Raw genomic sequence first — 25,614 nt, forward strand, 5'->3', positions numbered from 1 at the left:
TCACCTACGTGACATTTGGGTTTCTAGTTGCTGTGCTGCTGGCATTAGGGCTGAGGCCTTTCATGTGGGGAGAAGACAGGGCCTGGGCCACTGGGGTGTGCCTTTATTTAGTGTTGCAGTTTCTGATTAGCTGATGCTTCCCTGATCAGCAGAACTCAGAGCTTAGGAAGGAGCCCAGCTCCTGCACTCCGGAGGCCGGTCATGTGGACCCAGCTCCCTCCATGCCTCCGTGCCCACCCTGCTTCTTAGCCCGACTGCCTTGTGTGCCTTCCTCCTGATCTCTGTCTCGGTCTCCTTGACAGAACTGTCCATGGGAATTTTCCTCCATGACAGTAGTGCTCTCTCTGTGCTGTCTATAGGGTAGCCACTAGCCACATGTGGCTCGTGGGCACTTGAGACGGGGCTAGTGCAGCTGAGGAACTGAATTTTTAAATGTTATTTAATTTTAATTATTTTAAATTTAAACAGCGACATGGGGCTTGCAGCTCTTCAACCGATCATCCTCATTGTACATGGAATTTTGTTCTTTACCATTAGGACTGGATATCCCTCTGCCTAGTGTCTGAGCACAGCTCCAAAGGGAATAGCATCACTCGTTCTCTCCCCATCGAGGGAGTGATTAGGCAATTAAAGTAATACGGTTCTCTGGTCCATCCCTCATCACACCTCTCACCCCCAGCCCTGGAACCTCCTGAACATTCTTCCAGGCCCAGCTCAAGTGTTGCCTCCTCAGTGAAACAGTTCATAAACCCTCCCTTCTTTGTCCTGCCCCCTGCCTCCCTAATTGACAAAGAGCTAATGGGTAATGGTTAAGCACAAGCTGTGTGTTCAAATCTCAGCAAGGTCACAAGGTTCACTGCAAGTTAATAAGCAATCTGTTTCCTCATTGCTAAAATGGAGATAATAAAAGTACCTACCATATACGGTGGCTGTGGGGGTTAAAAGAATTAATATCCGTGAAGCAATTAGAATAGTGCATGGCACATAATAAACAATAAATACCAGCTACTTTTACTGGCAATTCTCAACATTCCCTCTTCTGTGCTCTGGTTTCACGACGTTCAGCCTAGCACCTCCTACTGTTTAAATGCCTGCATTTCCAGCTAGCCTGGAAACTAGCCTGGCTAGTTTTGGGGAGGGCAGAATATTCATCTTATTCTCGCTGTATCCCCAGTAACTCTCCTAGTCCCTGCACAATGGGAACGCAGTGAATGAGCATTGAATGCATGAGTTACATTTTCATGGTGTCCCAGCTTTCTCCCTCGCCTGTTGTGTCACCTTCTCAAGTCACCTAACCCCTTTTCCATCACTTCCCTCCTCTGGAATATTAGAGGTTTGGACTCCAATGAGCTCAATAATTCCCTCCACCTCAAAATGTTTTAGACTCTGGGAATAGAGTTGGGGTGAGGTTTTGCCTGGAGATGAGGAAGTAAGGTATGGACAAAACAGGAAGGCTCTGTTGGAACATGCACCCAGTTACAGGCCCCTGAGATTCACGGAGTCCGCACCCACTCAGCACCAGCTGTGACCTGGGCTTCATTTGTGTGGCCTGGACAGTTTCCATACAGGGGGTAACAGAGACCCACCTGCTCCATTCTCCAGCCCAGAGGATTGTGTAGAAGGCATGGGGCTGTGGAGGCCAGGGAAGTTCATGAAGCTGTTCTATTTATGGTATTTAGGGTTTTGTCCACTACTGGGAGTCCAGGACTCCAGGAGGCCAGTTACTTTGCTGGGTGGACAAGGGTCCTGGCCAGGGTTGAGGCCTCCGTGGCCTCTGGAGGCCATTACGGGGACTGTGCTCCACAGCAGCTTTCGGATGTGGGAGCTCCAGGGGTTAGCGTCGTCAGAGAAAATACAGGGGCCTGGTTAAATTTGAATTTTAGATAAACAACAAACAGTTTTTCAGCATGAGGATGTCCCATCTGGACTCTGTTTGGGACATACTTGTACCAAAAATTGTTCACTGTTTATCTGAAATTCAAATTTAACTGGGCATGCAGTATTTTTATTTGTTAAATCTGGTGAGACAGGAAGGCAGGGGTGGTCATTCACCATCACTCCAAATGCATTCTAGTCAGTCCCCCACCTCAGCTTCGGGAAGTAGGTCCTGATGGTACCTTAGCATCATGGGCTAAGAAGGGATGGCTTAAACTGTAAAGTCTCTCTGCTAAAATGAGGCCTGGGAACATATGCGTTTTCTATGGCTGCTATAACAAGTTACCACAACTTAGTGGCTTAAAACAATACAAATTTATTATTTTATGGTTCTAGAGGTCAGACTCTAAAAGTCAAGGAGCCAGCAGTGCTATGCTCCTTACTGAGGGAAGTAGAGGAAAATTCATTTTCTTGCCTTTTCTAGCTTCTAGAGACTGTCCACTTTCCTCGGCTGGTGGCCTCCCTTCATCTTCAAGGCAGACATTGTTTCTTCTGCTTCCCTCTTCCACATTTAAAGGACCCTTGTTATTACATTAGGCTCACCCAGATAATCCAAAATAATCTCCTTATTTTAAAGTCAGCTGATTAGCAACTTCAATTTCATCTGCAAGCTTAATCCCCCTTGCCGTGCCACATAACGTATTCACAGGTTCTGTGGGTTAGGACATGGACATCTTTGCGCGGGCCAGTCTTCCTCTACTACAGGGAGGTTTCCAGTGTTGCCTTTCCTTTCTGCAGTTTGCTCATGGAGTCCCAGACCTAGTGCTGAAGGACATCGCCTGCAGTGAGGCCCTCCTGGAGCGCTTCCTAATCTTCCCCCAGCGCCGTGCGGCGCAGACAGTGCGTGATGCGTTGTGCTCCCTCTCCCAGGGCACCCTACAATGGATGGAGGACACCCTGTACGCCAACGTGGACTTCTTCAAGCTCTTCCATGTGGTAAGGGAGGTATCCAGCTGCCCGCCCCTTGGGGGGTAACTCCTGGAGGCAGAAGGTCCTGGTGGCAGGCCATCGGGGACTCACAAATTGACAGTCAGGGAAGGCACGAACCTGGTGTTCCAGACATTCCTTGTTCAAGACAAGACAAGACAGGCTCCAAAGACCCGGGAATCAACTGATAGTATTTCCAGAGCCGTGGCCCAGACAGCTAGGAGTCACCATTAGGATCACCATTAGATATGTGCTGTGGCAGGTCTGGGTCCCCCCAAATGTGGGATAAGCCCTCTTCACCACCTCTGGCAGTGTGGAAAGGAGGAGCTAGGTGATCGTGGAAAAATTGTTAACCTTTCCTGGCCCCATCACTCATCTACAAAACAAATATAATACTTTATAGAGTGGTAGAAAAGATACATTAAAAATATATGCAAAGCATTTAATAAATTTCAGTAAATGAGAGCTTCACTTTCCCTTCTCTGGGTCCGCTCTTGACCCCAAAGTTTACTGTTTCTGGATTAAAAAAACAACAAAAAAAAACCCAAGAGAAAATGTCATAGAAATTTTCCAGAAATTTGGAAAGCCTGATCTAGCTCAACGCTGTGTTCAGAACTGCATCCCAGACAGACTTCTTGGGATCCAGTTATATCTTCTCTTTTGCTAGAAGGGTAAGATGAGAGGGAATTATATAAAGGAGGCATCGAGCATTGGCTCTCGTACTTCAGAGTGTAGGAAAATCATCAAGGAAGCCGGTAAAAGATGCACGTTCCGCATTCCCACCCCCAGAGACTGATTCGGGAGACCTGGGCTGGGCCAGAATCTGCCCTGTATCCTTAGGTGATTCTGATGGAGGTCATCGTAGGCCACGCTTTAAGAAACACTCAAAGTTAGAATTAGAATTTTCTAGCATTGAATTGTGTTTTCTCTTTTGCCTACGTTTTAATTTCTGGAACTATGTTTCGGAGAGTGTCAATCACTGAGAACATGGCAGAGGAATTTGTTTTGTCTTTTTACATTTGCTCTCTCAAGTCCCAGAAAACTTGCTCTAGCCTTGTCTTCAAAAGCAAGGTGAAGGCTTTTAAAAACAAAACAAAATAAAACAGGACCCCACAGTTTCTGGCAGGGTTCACACTTCATCCCTTTCAGTGTGACTTTTCCTTGGAATGTTACTCCATAATTTCCCCAGCTCATCAGGGGGCCTCCAGAATGGGGTTAGAGGGGTCAGATCTATGGATGCCACCAGCCCTGAGAGCCAAGGGCCCCAGAGAAGGTCTCTGTAGGGAGATTAAAAAGCCATGCAGTTCAAACTTCTCTGTCCGAAGTTCCATGAGGAACCCGATTTTAGACACACTTCTTAGCTTGTTTTCAGAATCAGACAGGAGAGTGAGTAGGTGATAAAAATCCTTATTCTGAGCTGCTGAACACCCCCAGCACAGTGGGAGCCCAGTGCCTGCGTTTACAGAGCTGTGGGAGCTTCCCTGGGTGCCTGGGATAGTGCAATCCTCTGGTCACTAGAAAACCGGCAGCGTCATGCATCTGTTTTTGCAGCACTTTGGCCACTGGTATAGTACATGTACCTTTGGGGCGTGAGGACAGCCTGGATAATAGCAGGAGAAAGGGGGAACCTGGGCAAAACTTTTCATTAGGGTCTGAACTCATAACTCAGGCTACTGGCTTCACGATGTTTATTTATCAGATAGGAAAGACTAGACTGTCTTTCCTGCTGCTCTTACATACGGCTCTGGCAAGTGTTAGAGTTCAGAAACCAGAGGAGAATTTTGGCCAGTCACCCTCACCAACCCAAGATGGACCCTAGGTACTCGCCCGTGTCCATGCACTCAAACCTGAATTGGGCCAGGCACTGTGCTGAGGCCAAGGGCCCAAACATGGCTTTCATGCCCTCACTAAATTCCCAGTTACCCTGAGACAGACAAACAGGCCATGTCACAGCACTAAGGCTTAGGATATTTGGCCCCTAGAGCAGTGGTACCCAGGCCTGGTTGCATACCGAGTCACCTGGGGAGCTTTTAAAAATTACAAGTGCCCCCCCACCTTCATCCCATAGATTCTGATTAGTTGCCTTTAGCATTTTTAAAAGCTTCCCAGATCATTCTAATGTCCAGCCACGGTTGAGAATCACTGACCTACAACATAGGAGTTTGATTTACAGTCTCAATTTCTGTAGACCAAGCCCAATAATAATAGTAGTACCCAAACGCGCCTAAGGCTTCTAAGTACTTTGATTTGATCACCCCTAAGACCAGGATGCTATGCAGATGCATCCTCCCTGCCGTCCTCTTAATGAAGCCGGTGAGTGACCCCAGAGACTGCCAAGAGGAGCAAGTTCTGGCAGGAGACAGGCTTACCCAGGAGATAGTGTTGCCCCTACCTACCATCTTTTTGTTCCTGCTTGTCTCTGTGTGGGAAGACCTAACCGAGACAGGACACATCGGCCCCAAGCAAAGAGGACAAACACCCTATGTGGTGCCCTTGAAATGTGCTTTTCCAGCTGACAAATGTACTGAGTGGCTAAACATTTGTTTTTAATTACTAAGAAGGAAACCTAAAAGGAATTGCAGGCAGTAAGATGGGATTTTTCCTCCTGTACCCATCCTATTGTGTTTTTAGTAAAATAGCCCTGAGGCAGACACAGAAAGGCTCAGGACAGAGCCTCCCCGACCTTCTCAGAGGGGCATGGGCCAGGCGGGAGGCAGGGGCAGGGGCCTCTCTGGGACGAGTCTGTTGTTGCAGCTGGTTGGCGAGCAGCCATGCTTAGGTCCAGCGCTGGGAATGCTGTGCCTTCCGTTCTCCTGGGCTGTTTCTCACGCACACGTACACCAGCGTATAAATAAGGTTTTAGTAAATGCCAAGTTGGTGCTCACTAACAAATAGAGAGGGGCCATCTCAGCAAACCACCACACGGCTCCTGCCTCTGTCGTGTCAGGACCTGGGCATGTGGGTGGAAGTGTAACCTCCAAACCAGACCGTGGAGCCAAGAGACTCAGAGGGGTGTTGGGGACTCAGCACCAACTGGGGCCAGCTGTGTTTTTCCTCGGCCCCTTGGAGATCAGAAGTGAGTGTTGTCATCCTCAAATAATCCGAATGCAGTACCCTCGCCTTACTCCACCCCACCCATCCCCATATGTGTCCTCGCGCCTGCGTGCCTGCACACGCACACGCACACGCACACGCACACGCACACACACGGGATGGCCAGTGACCTAGGTGGGCTGGGACGAAAACAGCAGCCAGCTGGCTGGATGTTCTCCGCGGAGGTTTAGCCCCTCTTGGTTTCATCTGGGTTGAGACAGTTTGAAAGAGCTTGTCTTCACCTGTGACCTTTTTGGGCTTCACGCCCCCAGCTTGAAACCCCACAGCTCAGACCTGGGTCCAAGGTACTGTGGCTGCCAACACTACCTGAAACGTTTCACACCTCATAAAAAATGGTGTGTCAGTTTCGGGTGAGGGGTTGGGCCATTTCCCATCTGATTTGGCCCAAGGCGTGCGTGGCCCTCCCCCTCCTCCCCCTTCTCCCCCTCCTCCCCCTTCTCCCCCTCCTCCCCCTCCTCCCCCTCCTCCCTCTGCGATCCTTCCTGTTTTCTCTCCGACTCTGGTGCACAGCTTTGAAATCTTGCTGAGAAGCGAATCTGTCCCTTCGGCTCTGCATGTTTATTTGTGGAAGTTCGGCGGGGAACTGAGGAGGTGCCAAGACCTGCCACATTGCTGGGAAATCTGCGTTCCCTCCCTTCCCCCTTCTCAATGGATGTTGATAGAGGAAACTTGGCCTCCCCGGCATTTTGGCCCATGGTTTTCCCCTTTGCAGTTGCTTCCAGTGTGACATGATTCAGCTTTCTTTCCTTTCCCTCAACTCCTACTCAGTCAAGGTTTTTCCTTTGCTGACTTCATTTTCCCCGTGTCTTTGTGACTGTGGGGTGGCTGAACATTGAGTTCCGCAGGAGAAAGGCCGGTCTTGGGGGTGCTTGCTACATGCTCTTTTCAATGTCCTGCTTTGTTCTTGGCTCTGCTCCCTAAATTCCTGAATCATTGGGAATAAATGTGGGTGGAGTGCCCCTGCCCAGTGCGAGCTGGCCATGGTTTCTGCTCTCTTGGATCATTCGTTGCAGTTTGTTAAATTTCAACTATGCGTTTCAGTTTTCAGGTGATATTGCTGCGTCAAAATTCTCTGGAAAGGCCCCGTGTCTCCAGGGTTTTACCATGAGGTCCCATTAATGACTTAATTTCATGATCTCTGTCCCTTCCGATTTCTGAATCTTTGGACTGTCAACTTTCTCCCACTTCTGTGTGGGGGGTTTAGGGAGGGAAGAGGAGAAAGGAGTGGTATCCAGTGCCAGCAGTGTGGAGGGAGGTGCAGCAGGGCTGCTGAGCGAAAGCAAAACCAAGTCAGCAGATAGGATTTTTTTGTTTTTTGAAACTTATTAAGCCACAGCAAGTATAGTTAATTTACAGCATTAGTATTTGTTCTTCCTACATCTACAAAATTATGTGTCTATTAAATTTCAAAATTTTGGTGAACTGATTTTGATAAGGAAGAAATAAAAAGGAAATAGAAGAGAGGAGCATTAATGTACATTAAATATATATTAGGCCCATGGGCTTGACTGCCATTGGCCTGCCTCGGTTTCTTTTAGACTCCAGGCATGAATAGGCTAGGGCTTATTTTCATGCCAGATCAGATGCTGTTTTATGAATTTAAAAAGAAAATAAGACTGAGAGGTCAAAACTAAAGTCGCTTGGAACACAAACAGGCCCCTACAAAGACTGCTTCTAGGATAATGGGTCCTGGGGTTCTGGCCTTTACTCAGTAGCTGTAGATTGAGCACCAACATGTGAGGCATCCGGTTTTCTCCAAGGTAAACTGGTTTAAAGAAGGATTTTGGCCTCTGACATTTCTTATCTCTCCAGAACAGTAGTTCTTAATCTTTTTATGGATTAGAACTGCCTTTGAGAACCTGACAACAGCTCTAAACGTTTTCCCTAGAGAAATGTAAGTTCACACAGACACACAGAGGGTGGGGCTCTTGGAGCCTCTGAAGTCAGACCCCAAGTTAAGAGCTTTTGCGTTAAAATTTCTTTCCTACTTACCATTAATATATGTCCTTTCCTAAAGGCTCTCAATATAGCCACAGATTCTTCCTTAACTCTCCTTATGAAGTAATCAGCTTCTCCCCTGAGCACAGGACCCAGTAGTGAGAGGACCAGAGGGTGGGCAGCCAACTGGGGCCCACAGAGATCTCCTGGTGGTCAGGGACTGGGTCCTGGATCTGCACTGGCTCCTTTCTTGCTGTCATTTAAAAGGAACTCAGCCGCTCCATCTGTAAAACTGAGATAGCAAAACCTATTCCATGTATCTCATGGGATCCAGTGGTGAAATTCACATTAGAGAAGAGTTGGAAAAGTGCTTTGAAACAGAAAGCATTTTTACTCTTACAAAAACTAGAATGCAGCTGCTTTGTGGAAGGCTCCACTGTGCCCCGCCCCCATTGCTCCACTCCCAGAAGCATCCTCCTCAAACACTTACGTGGGACATTCTCCTTCCTCCGACCCTCAGACTAGTAAGAGGTCTATCTCATGGGGTCGTCTTTTGACTTCCCATAGATTCCAAAACCAATTTTGCTTTCATCGACCAGAAATACCAAGACTGAAGTCACCTCAGAGAGAAAAAGGCCCAGTTTCTGTTGAGCCAAAAAAAGTCCCATAACTTGTCTGTTCAAGAGCCCACCCTCTCGTTCAGACTCTCTGCCCCCTCCAGTCCTGGGAAACGGCATGTCTCTGTGACCTCTCCCGGTAGAGACAGTTTGGCATTTCCCCCCTGCTCTGAGTGATTTAGTCTGAATTCTCCACTCATGACGCACTTCCTGGTACTCAGGGTGTCCCCTCCTGGTTGCCCCCTCACCACTGAAGCTGGCTTCCTCTCTTTTCATCTGATGCTTCACAACTGTCAGGTTGCAGCAAACATGCTTCAAATCTACATTCCTCCAGTTGCCTAGCAACAACTTCCCTACCGGATAAATCTGGATTTCCTGTAGCGGCCCACAATTAAACACAGTGGGCCCCTCACTGTCTGCCCACCGTTTCATCTGTTCTTCACCTCTGTCTGGGTGCTTCAAAGGCAGCAGCTCATCCCTTACTCCAGAGCCTTCCACCAGCTCCCAGAGGCCGCATTATCCCTATAAAGACACTTTTAACCCAAGGCTACCTATTTACCCTTGTGTTAGATAGATCCTCAACTTAGAAATCAATACTGTTTTCCAGATGGCCTTCTTTGAATCAGAGAAAGTAAAACAAAAATTTCAACTCATAAAACATTCCTTCTGTGTGCTGGCAGAGTGACATCTGTTTGATTAACCCATTGGATCCAAAGCATCAGCAAGAATTGCTCAAATAAGACTTTTTTAGTAGCTAATATGCCTTATTCTGCCTTCAGAAAAAATATTACACAGTCCCAAAGGACAGACATGTATCTTGTCCCTTGGGAACCCAGAGACCACCTCATGTAGCCAGAATCTTCTTGGCTACTGGCTAGGACCTTGTATCCATTTCTTAAGTACCGGATCAAGGCCCAGGGACCCCTCAAATCAACCAAAGCCGATGGGAGATGATAGAGACATACCTTTTCAAGAGCCCTATTTGTATATCCAACCTTCCTTCCTTACAAGGTCTAATCAGACCTTGAACTTGGGTTGGCAGTGCTGAGGCCAGTCGTGACATGGAAGGGTTACCTGTTGTTTGGGAAATTAAGAGAACTTATTTGGCATAGGAAGCAGTGGTGTGTGTGTGTGTGTGTGTGTGTGTGTGTGTGTGTGTGTGTGTGTGTGTGTGCGCGTGCGCGCGCGCGTGTGTGTGAGTGATGATATTTGCCATTTTGGTCTGTGACCTTTTTTCCAGAAATGGTTTCACATTTCCATTCAAATAAATTTATAGTCCCTTCCGGTTCTTTTGGCAGGAACAGTCCATGTGAATTTGAATAGATAACAGAAGAGGGAGCCCTGGGAAATTTATTTTATAATTTATGGCAACATCAGTCAGACAATTGGTGACCAGATACGTATGAAGTGTCCCCTGGGGGGACGGGCACTGTTCTGAGATGTAGTTGGTATCTAAAATGAAAGTGTGAGTATAAGACCTTCATTATTTACCATCTCCACTGGAAAGAGCTAGGAAAGGCATTGCAGCTATGGTACCTGGCACTCAGCTGGAACTCAGTAAATATTTGTATAATGAATATTATTAAATTATTAACAAGACTGAAAAAGAAAATGGTAACCAGACACACAAATGCATCTCAAGCAGTTGTTCCTCCTGTTCCCTCTTCCCCAAATTTCTGGTTTTGTTCTGGTCTGGCTGTCTTTCCAGTCTCTCTTGCCATCTCTCCTTACATTCCTCCCTTCACCTGGAATTCCTGGTCCTCCCGTTCTGTCCATAATTACTGCCCTCATCCTCATGATCATCACCTTCTCTTCTTTCAAACATTAGCCAAGTGTCACCTTCCCCGTCCCCAGGTGGAACTGACCACCCCCTTCCGGTAAGTCACCATCATACCTTGTAAAAACATCTCTCATGAAATGTAAAATCACAATAGACTCCGCCTCTTTTCCACTAGAGTATATTTATTTTCTCATTAATTAATACAACACATATTTATGGAGCATTTACTGTGTACCATACCCTGAAGATACAAAAACAAAATAAAGCATATTCTTATGCTTAATGAGTTTACAGTGTAGTAGAAAGACAAATATCTTAAAAAATAATAGCAAACGAATATAAAAGTGATAAATAAATGCACTGAAGATTATAGGAGCAGCTAGGAGGGGCATCTACCCCATGGAGAAGGAGGGCAGGAAGAGCATGACGGTGGGGGAAAGAAGGCTTTCTGGAGAGGGTGAGGTGATTTCACATGAGCTGACTATGGCCAGTAGGGGTAGGGTGAGGATGGGGTGGAATAGGGGAGGTTGGCTGTCTTATCTATTAGGCCCTAAAATGATAGGCATAGTATCTAACGGAAAAAGGGTTTGCAGAGGCCTACAAAAATGTTTAAGAATTGAAAATTAAAAATTATGGCTCTGAAATACAAAGAAAAAGCTTTAGAATTAAAATTAATAAACATTAAATTGAATGTTTAAGAAACGTAATATTATTCAACTTTCTGGTTAAATTTAATATTCATGAAATTTTAAATTAAAAAAGCTGTTTTATAGTTCAGGTTTTCTCCCTTTACAAACATTCCTAAGTATTTGCAATGATTGCTGAGAAATTGTACCAGATCATTCATTTAACGAGTTAGTCAAGGTCAAATAATTTCAAAAGCAAATTAAGAACCTTAAAAAATTATCTATCTATCTATCTATCCATCTACCTATCTATATCAATATATAGATATAGGTACATATAGCTATAGATAGAGACACAGGTGCTTTTAATGTGTTGAATTTGAGGCAGGATGGAATTTTAAGGACAGAGTGTGCCTAGAGCCTATGGAGATGAAGGAGAGGGGATGGAAATAAGATGTCCACTTAGGCAAAACATAGGCATGGATAATCTCCAGCCCACAGTCAAGTGAGGAAAACAGACAACAAACTCACAAAGAAGAGAAAGTAATTAAAAGGGATAGGAGCTGTGACTGATTGATTGCAGTCCAATCTCTCTGGACACATGAGTGTGACAGTTGCTTATTTTCTGTGCCTCTGGGTTTCTAGTCCCTCTAGGTACCTCCCATTGTCTAGGACCCTGGTTGTTTTTCTCTGCACAGCTTCTTTAGACTCCATTCTTTGATTCCAGCTTCTTCCTAAGGCGGTCTTTCAGATATCTTTCTGCTCCCCTCTCTGCAATCTGAAGGCTCATCCTGCTCCAAACTCAGACCCAACACCAGCTCCTAAATCACCAGGCTGGGGATTTTGACAATGGGGTGGGAATGGGGAAGCATCAGTGATGACTCTCAGGCTTCCAGCTCTGGTGAGTGGACAGGAGGCAGTGCCACCAATTGAGGAAGGGCGTCCAGGAACAGAAGCTGGTTTGGGAGAAGACGATGTGATCAGTTTAGGACAAGTTGGAGTTATGCAAATGTCCAACAGACAATTGAGGGATGGAGATGCAGATTTAGAAGTCATCAACAAAAAGGTAGCAGATTAAATGAGAGAGGGAATGAAAAAACCCAGAGAGAGTGTACAGAATGAGAAGAGCGAGGGTGTGGAGGTCGAGAATCTCAGCATATAAGGGGAAAGTAGAGGCTGAAGAGCTTGTGGGCTAGGCAGGGGGGGAACAGAGAAAACCAGGTGAGATGAGTGTCATGAAGGTAAAGAACATGACCAAAAGTGTCAAGAGCAGAGAGGTCTGAAAAGACAAGAACCAAAAGCATCCATTAGACTTTAAAACTGGGAATTCTAGTGAAAGCACCTTGGTAGGATGATGCAGGTGGAAGACTGGGAAGTGTTGGTGAGGAAATGAATCACTGAACGTGAACTGTTCTTTCAAGAAATGTGGGAATAAGGGATGGAGGAGGGAAGACCCTCCCGCAAGTAAGAGAGAATTCTTCCTGCCTTACTGACTTTGATATGTGACATTGATGTTTTTTTCTGCCTTTGGACTCAAACTGAAATACCAACGCTTTGTGTGTCTCCAGCCTGCCAACTCACCCTGCAGATCTTGGGATATGCCAGCTTCCATAACTGCATGAGCCAATTTCTTATAATAAACCTCTTCCTATTTATATACATCCTATTGGATCTGTTTCTCTGGGGAACCCTAACTAATACACTGCCCTTAATGAGCATACCATTTCATGGAGTATCAGGCATAGAAACACTTATAGTCAATCTGCTTCTTGTTATAATGTAAGTATTCATTCATTCATCATATTCAATATGTGCCTGAATATCTACTATGTGCCTAGCACACAGACACAGTTCCTGTCTATATGGAGCTTAGAATCTAATAAGAGAGATAGATAACACATAAACAGTAGAATAATTACCAGTGGTGCAGAGCACAAGGAAGGAAGTAAAGAGGACACCTAAAAAGAACATAACAGGGCAAGGGCAAGCAAAGAAGCATAGAAAAAGAAGTATCATCTAACTCTACCATGGGGACGCTGTCTTTCACATAGATAGTGGTATCAGGAATGAGACTTGAAGGATGAAGAAAACTTTACCAGGCAGAGAAGGCGGGGAGGGGGAACAATGTGCAGAGCCAGGAGGCATGAGAAAGGGACCAACACTTTAGGGAATGTAGAACGAAGTCTGGATGCTGGAAGAGAAGCAAGAGAGAAGGCTAGAGAGGGAGCCAAGCACCAGCTCACAAGAGTCCAGGTGTGTCCAGCATGGGTATTGACCTTCTTTCCTGGAGGCAGCAGGGAGCCATGGAGGATCTTTGTGCAGGAGAAGTGACATGATTGGATTGGCCTGTTGGGTAACTCAGGCTATAGTGTGGAGGGTACATTGGAAGGAGGGAGACTAGGGGCAAGGGGACAGGAAGAAGGCTGTTCTGATAAAATGTTCTGAGACAGAAGCAAGGAGAGCCTGAGCAAAGGCAGTCTAGTGAGGAAGGAAAAAACAGAGGAGAGAATATTGACTGATTTGTTCATTCGTTCATTTATTTATGCATGAAAAAAAATTTTTGAAAATTTTGTTATAGAAATAACTATAAAAGTAGAGAGAAAAATATAATGACCCCCTTGTACCCATCACCCAGGTTCAACTATTATGAACATTTGGCTATTCCTGTTTCTTCTGTTCCTTTTATTCCCTGAAGTCTTTTTTTTTTTTAACATCTTTATTGGGGTATAATTACTTTACAACGGTGTGTTAGTTTCTGCCTTATAACAAAGTGAATCAGTTATACATATATATATGTTCCTATATCTCTACCTTCTTGCATCTCCCTCCCTCCCACCCTCCCTATCCCAGCCCTCCAGGCGGTCAAAAAGCACTGAGCCGATATCACTGTCCCATGCGGCTGCTTCCCACTAGCTATCTACCTTACGTTTGTTAGTGTATATATGTCCATGCCTCTCTCTCGCCCTGTCACAGCTCACCCTTCCCCCTCCCCATATCCTCAGGTCCGTTCTCCAGTAGTTCTGTGTCTTTATTCCTGTCTTACCCCTAGGTTCTTCATGACATTTTATTTCTTAAATTCCATATATATGTGTTAGCATACGGTATTTGTCTTTCTCTTTCTGACTTACTTCACTCTGTATGACAGACTCTAGGTCCATCCACCTCACTACAAATAACTCAATTTCGTTCCTTTTTATGGCTGAGTAATATTCCATTGTATATATGTGCCACATCTTCTTTATCCATTCATCCAATGATGGGCACTTAGGTTGTTTCCATCTCCTGGCTATTGTAAATAGAGCTGCAATGAACATTTTGGTACATGACTCTTTTTGAATTTTGGTTTTCTCAGGGTATATGCCCAGTAGTAGGATTGCTGGGTCATATAGTAGTTCTATTTGTAGTTTTTTAAGGAACCTCCATACTGTTCTCCATAGTGGCTGAAGCAATTCACATTTCCACCAGCAGTGCAAGAGGGTTCCCTTTTCTCCACACCCTCTCCAGCATTTATTGTTTCTAGATTTTTTGATGATGGCCATTCTGACTGGTGTGAGGTGATATCTCATTGTAGTTTTGATTTGCATTTCTCTAATGATTAATGATGTTGAGCATTCTTTCATGTGTTTGTTGGCAGTCTGTATATCTTCTTTGGAGAAATGTCTATTTAGGTCTTCTGCCCATTTTTGGATTGGGTTGTTTGTTTTTTTTGTTTTTGAGCTGCATGAGATGCTTGTAAATTTTGGAGATGAATCCTTTGTCAGTTGCTTCATTTGCAAATATTATCTCCCATTCTGAGGGTTGTCTTTTGGTCTTGTTTATGGTTTCCTTTGCTGTGCAAAAGCTTTGAAGTTTCATTAGGTCCCATTTGTTTATTTTTGTTTTTATTTCCATTTCTCTAGGAGGTGGGTCAAAAAGGATCTTGCTGTGATTTATGTCATAGAGTGTTCTGCCTATGTTTTCCTCTAAGAGTTTGATAGTTTCTGGCCTTACATTTAGGTCTTTAATCCATTTTGAGCTTATTTTTGTGTATGGTGTTAGGGAGTGATCTAATCTCATACTTTTACATACACCTGTCCAGTTTTCCCAGCACCACTTATTGAAGAGGCTGTCCTTTCTCCACTGTACATTCCTGCCTCCTTTATCAAAGATAAGGTGTCCATATGTGCGTGGGTTTATCTCTGGGTTTTCTATCCTGTTCCATTGATCTATCTTTCTGTTTTTGTGCCAGTACCATACTGTCTTGATTACTGTAGCTTTGTAGTATAGTCTGAAGTCAGGAAGCCTGATTCCTCCAGCTCCGTTTTTCGTTCTCAAGATTGCTTTGGCTATCCGGGGTCTTTTGTGTTTCCATACAAATTGTGAAATTTTTTGTTCCAGTTCTGTGAAAAATGCCAGTGGTAGTTTGATAGGGATTGCATTGAATCTATAGATTGCTTTGGGTACTAGAGTCATTTTCACAATATTGATTCTTCCAATCCACGAACATGGTAACTCTCCATCTACTTGTATCATCTTTAATTTCTTTCATCAGTGTCTTATAATTTTCTGCATACAGGTCTTTTGTCTCTTTAGGTAGGTTTATTCCTAGATATTTTATTCTTTTTGTTGCAGTGGTGAATGGGAGAGGTTTCTTGATTTCACTTTCAGATTTTTCATCATTAGTGTATAGGAATGCCAGAGATTTCTGTGCATTAATTTTGTATCCTGCTACTTTACCAGATTCGTTGATTAGCTCTAGTAGTTTTCTGGTAGCATCTTTAGGATTCTCTATGTATAATATCATGTCATCTGCAAACAGTGACAATTTTACTTCTTCTTTTCCGATTTGGATTCCTTTTATTTCCTTTTCTTCTCTGATTGCTGTGGCTAAAACTTCCAAAACTATGTTGAATAAGAGTGGTGAGAGTGGGCAACCTTGACTTGTTCCTGATCTTAGTGGAAATGCTTTCAGTTTTTCACCCTTGAGGACGATGTTGGCTGTGGGCTTGTCATATATGGCCTTTATTATGTTGAGGAAAGTTCCCTCTATGCCTACTTTCTGCAGGGTTTTTATCATAAATGGGTGTTGAATTTTGTCAAAAGCTTTCTCTGCATCTATTGAGATGATCATATGGTTTTTCTCCTTCAATTTGTTAATATGGTGTATCACGTTGATTGATTTGCATATATTGAAGAATCCTTGCATTCCTGGAATAACCCCCACTTGATCATGGTGAATGATCTGTTTAATGTGCTGTTGGATTCTGTTTGCTAGTATTTTGTTGAGGATTTTTGCATCTACGTTCATCAGTGATATTGGCCTGTAGTTTTCTTTCTTTGTGACATCCTTGTCTGGTTTTGGTATCAAGGTGATGGTGGCCTCGTAGAAGGAATTTGGGAGTGTTCCTCCCTCTCCTATATTTTGGAAGAGTTTGAGAAGGATAGGTGTTAGCTCTTCTCTAAATGTTTGATAGAATTCTCCTGTGAAGCCATCTGGTCCTGGGCTTTTGTTTATTGGAAGATTTTTAATCACAGTTTCAATTTCAGTGCTTGTGATTGGTCTGTTCATATTTTCTATTTCTTCCTGATTCAGTCTCAGCCGGTTGTGCATTTCTAAGAATTTGTCCATTTCTTCCAGGTTGTCCATTTTATTGGCATAGAGTTGCTTGTAGTAATCTCTCATGATCTTATGTATTTCTGCAGTGTCAGTTGTTACTTCTCCTTTTTCATTTCTAATTCTATTGATTTGAGTCTTCTCCCTTTTTTTCTTGATGAGTCTGGCTAATGGTTTATCAATTTTGTTTATCTTCTCAAAGAACCAGCTTTTAGTTTTATTGATCTTTACTATGGTTTCCTTCATTTCTTTTTCATTTGTTTCTGATCTGATCTTTATGATTTCTTTCCTTCTGCTACCTTTGGGGTATTTTTGTTCTTCTTTTTCTAATTGCTTTAGGTGCAAGGTTAGGTTGTTTATTCGAGATGTTTCCTGCTTCTTAAGGTGGGCTTGTATTGCTATAAACTTCCCCCTTAGAACTGCTTTTGCTGCATCCCATAGGTTTTGGGTCGTTGTGTCTCCATTGTCATTTGTTTCTAGGTATTTTTTTATTTCCTCTTTGATTTCTTCAGTGATCACTTCATTATTAAGTAGTGTATTGTTTAGCCTCCATGTGTTTGTATTTTTTACAGATCTTTTCCTGTAATTGATATCTAGTCTTATGGCATTGTGGTTGGAAAAGATACTTGATACAATTTCAATTTTCTTATATTTACCAATGCTTGATTTGTGACCCAAGATATGATCTATCCTGGAGAACATTCCAAGAGCACTTGAGAAAAATGTGTATTCTGTTGTTTTTGGATGGAGTGTCCTATAAATATCCATTAAGTCCATCTTTTTAAATGTATCATTTAAAGTTTGTGTTTCCTTATTTATTTTCATTTTGGAATATGTGTCCACTGGTGAAAGTGGGGTGTTAAAGTCCCCAGCTATGAATGTGTTACTGTCGATTTCCCCTTTTATGGTTGTTAGTATTTGCCGTATGTATTGAGGTGCTCCTATGTTGGGTGCATAAATATTTACAATTTTTATATCTGCTTCTTGGATCGATCCCTTGATCATTATGTAGTATCCTTCTTTGTCCCTTCTAATAGTCTTTATTTTAAAGTCTATTTTGTCTGATATGAGAATTACTACTCCAGCTTTCTTTTGGTTTCCATGTGCATGGAATATCTTTTTCCATCCCCTTACTTTCAGTCTGTATGTGTCTCTAGGTCTGAAGTGGGTCTCTTGTAGACAGCATATATAAGGGTCTTGTTTTTGTATCCATTCAGCCAATCTGTGTCTTTTGGTGGGAGCATTTAGTCCATTTACATTTAAGGTAATTATCAATATGTATATTCCTATTCCCATTTTCTAAATTGTTTTGGGTTTCTTATTATAGGTCTTTTCCTTCTTTTGTGTTTCTTGTCTAGAGAAGTTCCTTTAGCATTTGTTGTAAAGCTGGTTTGGTGGTGCTGAACTCTCTCAGCTTTTGCTTGTCTGTAAAGGTTTTAATTTCTCCATCAAATCTGAATGAGATCCTTGCTGGGTAGAGTAATCTTGGTTGCAGGTTTTCTTCCTTCATCACTTTCAGTATGTCCTGCCAGTCCCTTCTGGCTTGCAGGGTTTCTGCTGAGAGATCAGCTGTTAACCTTATGGAGATTCCCTTGTGTGTTATTTGTTGTTTTTCCCTTGCTGCTTTTAATATGTTTTCTTTGTATTTAATTTTTGACAGTTTGATTAATATGTGTCTTGGCGTGTTTCTCCTTGGATTTATCCTGTATGGGACTCTCTGTGCTTCCTGGACTTGATTAACTGTTTCCTTTCCCATATTAGGGAAGTTTTCAACTATAATCTCTTCAAATATTTTCTCAGTCCCTTTCTTCTTCTCTTCTTCTTCTGGGACCCCTATAATTCGAATGTTGGTGCATTTGATGTTGTCCCAGAGGTCTCTGAGACTGTCCTCAGTTCTTTTCATTCTTTTTTCTTTATTCTGCTCTGCAGTAGTTATTTCCACTATTTTATCTTCCAGGTCACTTATCCGTTCTTCTGCCTCAGTTATTCTGCTATTGATTCCACCTAGAGTACTTTTAATTTCATTTATTGTGTTGTTCATCATTGCTTGTTTCATCTTTATTTCTTTTAGGTCCTTGTTAAATGTTTCTTGCATTTTGTCCATTCTATTTCCAAGATTTTGGATCATCCTTACTATCATTATTCTGAATTCTTTTTCAGGTAGACTGCCTATTTCCTCTTCATTTGTTAGGTCTGGTGGGTTTTTATCTTGCTCCTTCATCTGCTGTGTGTTTTTCTGTCTTCTCATTTTGCTTATCTTACTGTGTTTGGGGTCTCCTTTTTGCAGGCTGCAGGTTCGTAGTTCCCGTTGTTTTTGATGTGTGTCTCCAGTGGCTAAGGTTGGTTCAGTGGGTTGTGTAGGCTTCCTGGTGGAGGGGACTAGTGCCTGTGTTGTGGTGGATGAGGCTGGATCTTGTCTCTCTAGTGGGCAGGTCCATGTCTGGTGGTGTGTTTTGGGGTGTCTGTGGACTTATTATGATTTTAGGCAGCCTCTCTGCTAATGGATGGGGTTGTGTTCCTGTTTTGCTTGTTGTTTGGCATAGGTTGTCCAGCACTGTAGCTTGCTTGTCGTTGAGTGAAGCTGGGTGCTGGTGTTAAGATGGAGGCCTCTGGGAGATTTTCGCCGTTTGATATTATGTGGAGCTGGGAGGTCTCTTGTTGACCAGTGTCCTGAAGTTGGCTCTCCCACCTCAGAGGCAGAGCCCTGACTCCTGGCTGGAGCACCAAGAGCCTTTCATCCTCACGGCTCAGAATAAAAAGTAGAGAGAATTAGTAGAAGTATGAAGAAAGAAAGAAAGAAAGGAAGGAAGGAAGGAAGGGGAAAAGAAGGCAAGAAGGAAAGAAAGGAGGGAGGGAGGGAGGAAGGAAGGAAGGAGGGAAGGAAGGAAAAAAGAAAGAAAAGAAGATACAGTAAAATAAAATGAAGTAAAATAAAGTTATTGAGTTAAAAAATAATTATTTAGAAAAAAAAGAGGGACGGATAGAACCTTAGGACAAATGTTGGAAGCAAAGCTATACAGACAAAATCTTACACAGAAGCATACACATACACCCTCACAAAAAGAGGTAAAGGGGAAAAAATCATAAATCTTGCTCTCAAAGTCCATCTCCTCAATTTGGGATGATTCGTTGTCTAAAGGAGGGAAGGAAGGATGGAAGGAAGGAAGGAAAGAAAGAAAGAAAGAAAAGTATAATAAAGTTATTAAAATTAATTATTAAGAAAAAAATTTAAAAAAAAACAATGGACGTATAGAACCCTAGGACAAATGGTGGAAGCAAAACTATACAGACAAAATCTCACACAGACACATACACACAAAAAGAGGAAAAGGGGAAAAAATCATAGATCTTGCTCTCGAAGCCCACCTCCTCAATTTGGGATGACTCGTTGTCTATTCATGTATTCCACAGATGCAGGGTACATCAAGTTGATTGTGGAGCTTTAATCCGCTGCTTCTGAGGCTGCTGGGAGAGATTTCCCTTTCTCTTCTGTGTTCTCACAGCTCACAGGGGCTCAGCTTTGGATTGGGCCCCGCCTCTGCGTGTAGGTCTCCGGAGGGCGTCTGTTCTTCGCTCAGATAGGACGGGGTTAAAGGAGCCGCTGACTCGGGGGCTCTGGCTCACTCAGGCCGGAGGGGAGGGAGGGGCACGGCGTGCGGGGCGGGCCTGCGGTGGTAGAGGCCGGCGTTACGTTGCACCAGCCTGAGGCGCGCCGTGCGTTCTCCCGGGGAAGTTGTCACTGCATCCCGGGACCCTGGCAGTGGTGGGCTGCACAGGCTCCCCGGAAGAGGGGTGTGGAGAGTGACCTGTGCTCGCACACAGGCCCCTTGGTGGTGGCAGCAGCAGCCTTAGCGTCTCCCGCCCGTCTTTGGGGTCCGTGCTTTTAGCCGCGGCTCGCGCCCGTCTCTGGAGCTCCTTTAAGCAGCATTCTTAAACCCCTCTCCTCGCGCACCAGGAAAGAAAGAGGGAAGAAAAAGTCTCTTGCGTCTTCGGTAGGTCCAGACTTTTCCCCGGACTCCCTCCCGGCCAGCCGTGGCGCACTAACCTCCTGCAGGCTGTGTTCACGCCGCCAACCCCAGCCCTCTCCCGGCGCTCCCATCGAAGCCCGAGCCTCAGCTCCCAGCCCCGCCCGCCCCTGCGGGTGAGCAGACAAGCCTCTCGGGCTGGTGAGTGCCGGTCGGCCCTGATCCTCTGTGCGGGAATCTCCCCGCTTTGCCCTCCGCACCCCTGTTGCTGTGCTCTCCTCCGCGGCTTCGAAGCTCCCCCTTCCGCCTCCCGCAGTCTCCGCCCGCGAAGGGGCTTCCTAGTGTGTGGAAACTTTTCCTCCTTCACAGCTCCCTCCCACTGGTGCAGGTCCCGTCCCTATTCTTTTGTCTCTGTTTTTTCTTTTTTCTTTTGCCCTACCCAGGTACGTGGGGAGTTTCTTGCCCCTCTTTGGGAGTTTGCCCCTCTTTGGGAGGTCTGAGGTCTTCTGCCGGCATTCAGTAGATGTTCTGTAGGAGTTGTTCCACGTGTAGATGTATTTCTGTTGTATCTGTGGGGAGGAAGGTGATCTCCGTGTCCTACTCTTCCGCCATCTTCCTCTAAACCTCCCTGAAGTCTTTTAAAGCAAACCACAGACAACATTTCATCCTCACATATTTCCCTATTGTATCTCTAACATAAAAACTTACTTGTTTTAACAAAACCACAGTGCTATGATCACATCCAACAAAATTAACATTAATTCCTCAATATTACCAAATACCCAGTTATGTTCACTTTCCCTCTGATCGTTACAGCTGGTTTGTTCAGATCAAAATAAAAAAAAATAAGGTCCACAATGGCATTTTAATTGATGTGTATCTTAGATCCCCTTTCATCTGTGACAGATCTTATTGGAGATAGCTAGGAGGGAGAGTCAACAGGACTGAGTGATATCTTGCCATTGGCACACATTTTTACCTGCTGGCTTCCTCCCTTCCTACCTGTTCTTCTCGGCAATTAAAGTGCTTTGCCCAACATACACTGAAGCTATTTTCAAGGAGTTTGAAAAGTAGTCATGGCAAGACCAAAACCTAGGCCCAGTGTTAAGGTTAAGGAGAGAAGACTCTTCTCAGGGGTATAGTTTCACTGGTGGCTTTGCTGCTCCTTCCTCTAGAAAATTCTCCACCTGTCTGCTTTGTAGCTCTCATATGTAACAAAGCCTTTCATATTACAGTTAGAAAGTAAGCCTGAAATGTTGATGCTCCAAGAGTGTACGTACACTTATTCTTCAGTTCAGAGTCAGAGAGAATACGAGGGCTCCTGCACCTACAGCCAGGAGAGAGTGGAGCAGGACCACAGCTAGAAATAGGAGGCTGGGCTGCTCAAAGCCTAACTCCACCTGCTCCTCTTCTCTGCCGCAGCTGGATCAGTACACCCATCATTTAGGAGAGCCACACTGGCAAATAAAAAGGCAAGGCTTGTGGCTTGTGGTCCATAAATGCATGAATCAGAATTATATGTTGAGCTTGTTAAAATGAAGATTCCCCTCCAGGCCTACTCAAGATGCACACTTGAGTTTGAAAATCACAATCTTAAAAGTTAGAATTCAGTCCTGAAAAACAGAGACTCGGTGATTCAATCATTTTTGAAACTATGAAGAATGAAGTTATTCATTCAGGACTTGCACTTGATTTCCGGAAAACAAGGTGTTCACCTCAGGCTCTGGGACTTGGAGCCAGCAAGCTTGTGAACTTCCACGTTCCCCACCGCGGTGGAAAACGCACAAACAGCTCTGCATCGCCGCGTGGGCCTGGGGTCACCAGAACACTGGCGTCACTTAGAGAATCAATTGCAAGGGAACTTCTCTCTCTTTAAGGCTGCCAATCGCAGCTTTAAAAAGAAAGGTTCTGGAGTTGGCCGAATCTTCCATAAGAGTGGTGCTGAACAGAGGAAGAGACACAACCTGTCTGGAAAGGACATAAAGGGACAACAATGACAAGGAAGCCCGAGGTGAACAGGTGGGCACCCTCTGCACGTGGCCTTCCTTTACACCCCAGCAGCTGTGCTCTGTCTTCCTTCCTCCAGGAGCCTTGTCTGGTGTTGCTAAACCAGCAATCAGAATCACTTTGGTGTATTTAATGTCACCATGAAACTATTTGTGATTGCCTAGCTCAGCAGGGCTGAGAATAAGAACCTTTGATTTTCTCAAGTAGACGAAAGAAGTTTGTTTCTGAAAGCAATCTTTCAGAAGAGGTTCCGTGATCAAAAAGAAGGGAGGACATATTTTTCAAGCATACAGGAGATCAGATAGCACCCGTGTATATATGTAGAACTACATATATATACTATATTTTTTAAAATATTTTTTCCTATAAATTACAGCTTCCCAAACTCCTGGACAGCAGTTCTCAAGGTATCAATCTGAGATCGTGGGGAAGAATATTATCTGATACGTCGCCAAGAATTCAAGAAGTAAGTGGCTTGATGATAGTAATATAATTTCATTATATCTTTCCACCATTTTATCACACTTATTACGTCAGATAATTTAATTGTACCTCAGACCTGTTCAAGGAGAAATACATTTGATCTTTCCATCTAGCAATTTCAAAAACCTGTTCATATCCTTAATTATCTGTGCTCCTGGGTCGGAGGCAGTAAGAAAGGAACTGTTCGTCTAATTTCACACCTAGAAAGAAATAACACTCTGTCTGGTGTAGCAGATTATTAGTGGACTGACAGCTGAATCTAAGTCTTTCCGCTCTTTCTGATGTGATCCAATATTCTATTATGCTCTTGAAATCCACATAAATCTATACCATTAATAGTAATCGCATACACTTACACAGTGCTTACAGGCACTAAGTGTCTTACATACATATTACATACTCATTTCATCACAAAGATAGTGACTTTTTGTGTTGTTTTGTAAAAGATGCGCACAGTTTAATCAAATGCCAAGCCTTTGCCCATATATAAAATGATTCTCCACTCAACAGATGAGAGGTGCTGGGGTCATAATGATGAAGAGACAGATATGGTCACTGCCTTGTGAAATGTATAGTCCAACAGGGAAGAGAGATGTGAAACGAACAATTATCTTCAAGTGTAATGAGGATTATGAAAGAGAGGCAAAAGGGGAAATATAATTTTCCCTAAACTTTTTTTCCCCTCCAGTATTCTCAGCTGACTTGGGCTTTGCCAACCTGGAAAACTGCATGGTTAGAATCTCTCCTCATAAAACTAAGCTCAGCCTGCGCAGAGTGCCGTGCAGGGAAAGTTAGAGAAGGGCCCATTGTACTGATGGCCACCTGCTGCAGGGGGAGTCTGTGTTTAACATTCTTTTCTTCATAAGCATTTTAAAAATTCATATCAGTATAATAGGGTTGAAGTTGCTAGAGAATTTTTTTTTAATCTCCAAAGCATATTAAAGCTCTTAATTCCATGTGGGAGTTGCAGAAGGTTTCTTGTCTGTCTAGATAGCAAGTCTAGCATTCGTGACTGCGTTGAAGCAGATGGCCCAATTTATGTTAACTAATACTAGACTATTTGACTCTGGAACAGCCCCTTCATCTCGGAGCACTTTGGTTAAATGAGCAACATAATAATGGTAATAACCCCTTACAAGACTGTCATAAGACTTAACTGTTGTTGAAGCAGTTTGAGATTCCATCTTTATTATTGAAGCCTGGACTGTGATTATAGGCATGACTCAATATGTGGATTCTACATGGTGCTCAGCAGTTTCAGAGAGCAAGTGTTGGCATGTGGACAGAGAGGAGATGACCGGTAAACATCACTTATTGCAGTGGGAGAACTGTTTTCAGTCTCACCTGTTTGAATCCTAATGGTTTTTTTCTAATGGTTTTTTAAATCCCCAAGTGCCTTTGAGAATAAGTAACCAAGTGTGTTTTGGGAATAAAAGCAGCATGATTTTTATTTTGTATTTTCCTTTAAAGTCAAATGGTATTATGGGAACTGAGACCCTGGCAACTCTGGCAGCCCTCAACTTAGTTCTCAGCATTTTAGATCTACCTTCAGAAAACAAGGCCACTGAGTGCCACCGGTACCAATATGGAGAGATGACCACCAGCCTCTTCTTAGTTTGGTGAAGAATTTAAAAATAGTTTTCCCAAGAATGGAGACTTCATCTGTTCTATATTTGCTTAGATCTTAAAACACGGACACACACACACACACACACACACACACACACACACTAAAAGAAACCACAAACCACACATTTCAGGGAAATGGAAGAGTTCACATTTGGTAAAGCTAAGCCAATAAGAAGATAATTTTCCAAATATAGAAAGCTAAATTCTAAACTATTTGGCCAAAGAAATTTGCCCCGACTTTGCCTTTCTAGGACAGAGCTACTCCTCTATTTTATTTCCCAGTTTTCCAGTAGCTCCATCTTGGTAGGTTAACAGAACCTAAGAACTGACTGGTAGAGAAATATTCTCTATGTTTCCCCAAGGACACATTCCCAAGGAATTCAAACTAAATGGACTGGAAAAGAGAAATAATATTGAAATACTTTGGAGGTTAACTCTTTTATTTTCTTTAAGGCTCATCCTAGTTTCCTCCTAGGCCCTGAGTGGATGGCAGTAGATTTTATTTCACAGCTGGATTAAGGATTGCTAAGCATATATATGTTTTCTTTCAAACCTGGAAATCAAATGCCTATGCAAAGGTCTCCCCAAACTTTGGAGCTTTGACTTCACAGTGGATTGTGACTCTGACTACCTTAGCATAACCTGAAGCCTTTGCCTTGCCATAGTTCATCCACCGACCAAGTGTTCAAGACTTGCTGTGGGTGACCAGGCCACTCGTGCAGACTGGCGGTCCAGAGACGTTCACACAGCTGATGGGCACCCTGTCTGACCTCTTGTGTGGCTACCCAGAGGGAGGAGGCTCTCGGGTGTTCTCCTTCAACTGGTATGAAGACAATAACTATAAAGCCTTCCTGGGGATTGACTCCACAAGGAAAGATCCTATCTATTCTTATGACAAAAGAACAAGTAAGTTTTCTAAGTCCTGCATATAAATTGGCTTCTGATGTTGGTTAAGCTGATGGGTTAACACTTCCAGGTGAAATTAATCCTGGTGTTGATT

At 43.7% G+C, this 25,614-nt stretch overlaps 1 protein-coding gene across 2 annotated transcripts in view; it reads left to right on the plus strand.

The window, feature by feature from the left end:
- Positions 1 to 25,614, plus strand: part of ABCA4 (ATP binding cassette subfamily A member 4) — a 136,895-nt gene that overhangs the window by 19,765 nt on the left and 91,516 nt on the right. For both annotated transcript variants that reach the window (XM_060142471.1, XM_060142472.1), the window contains exons 6-8: positions 2,674 to 2,871; positions 22,879 to 22,968; positions 25,280 to 25,520. In XM_060142471.1, coding sequence (XP_059998454.1) covers positions 2,674 to 2,871; positions 22,879 to 22,968; positions 25,280 to 25,520 — 529 coding nt within the window. The remainder of the gene's footprint in view (positions 1 to 2,673; positions 2,872 to 22,878; positions 22,969 to 25,279; positions 25,521 to 25,614) is intronic.

This window comes from Lagenorhynchus albirostris, chromosome 2, assembly GCF_949774975.1.
Source record: "Lagenorhynchus albirostris chromosome 2, mLagAlb1.1, whole genome shotgun sequence".
In the NCBI taxonomy this organism is placed as follows: domain Eukaryota; kingdom Metazoa; phylum Chordata; class Mammalia; order Artiodactyla; family Delphinidae; genus Lagenorhynchus; species Lagenorhynchus albirostris.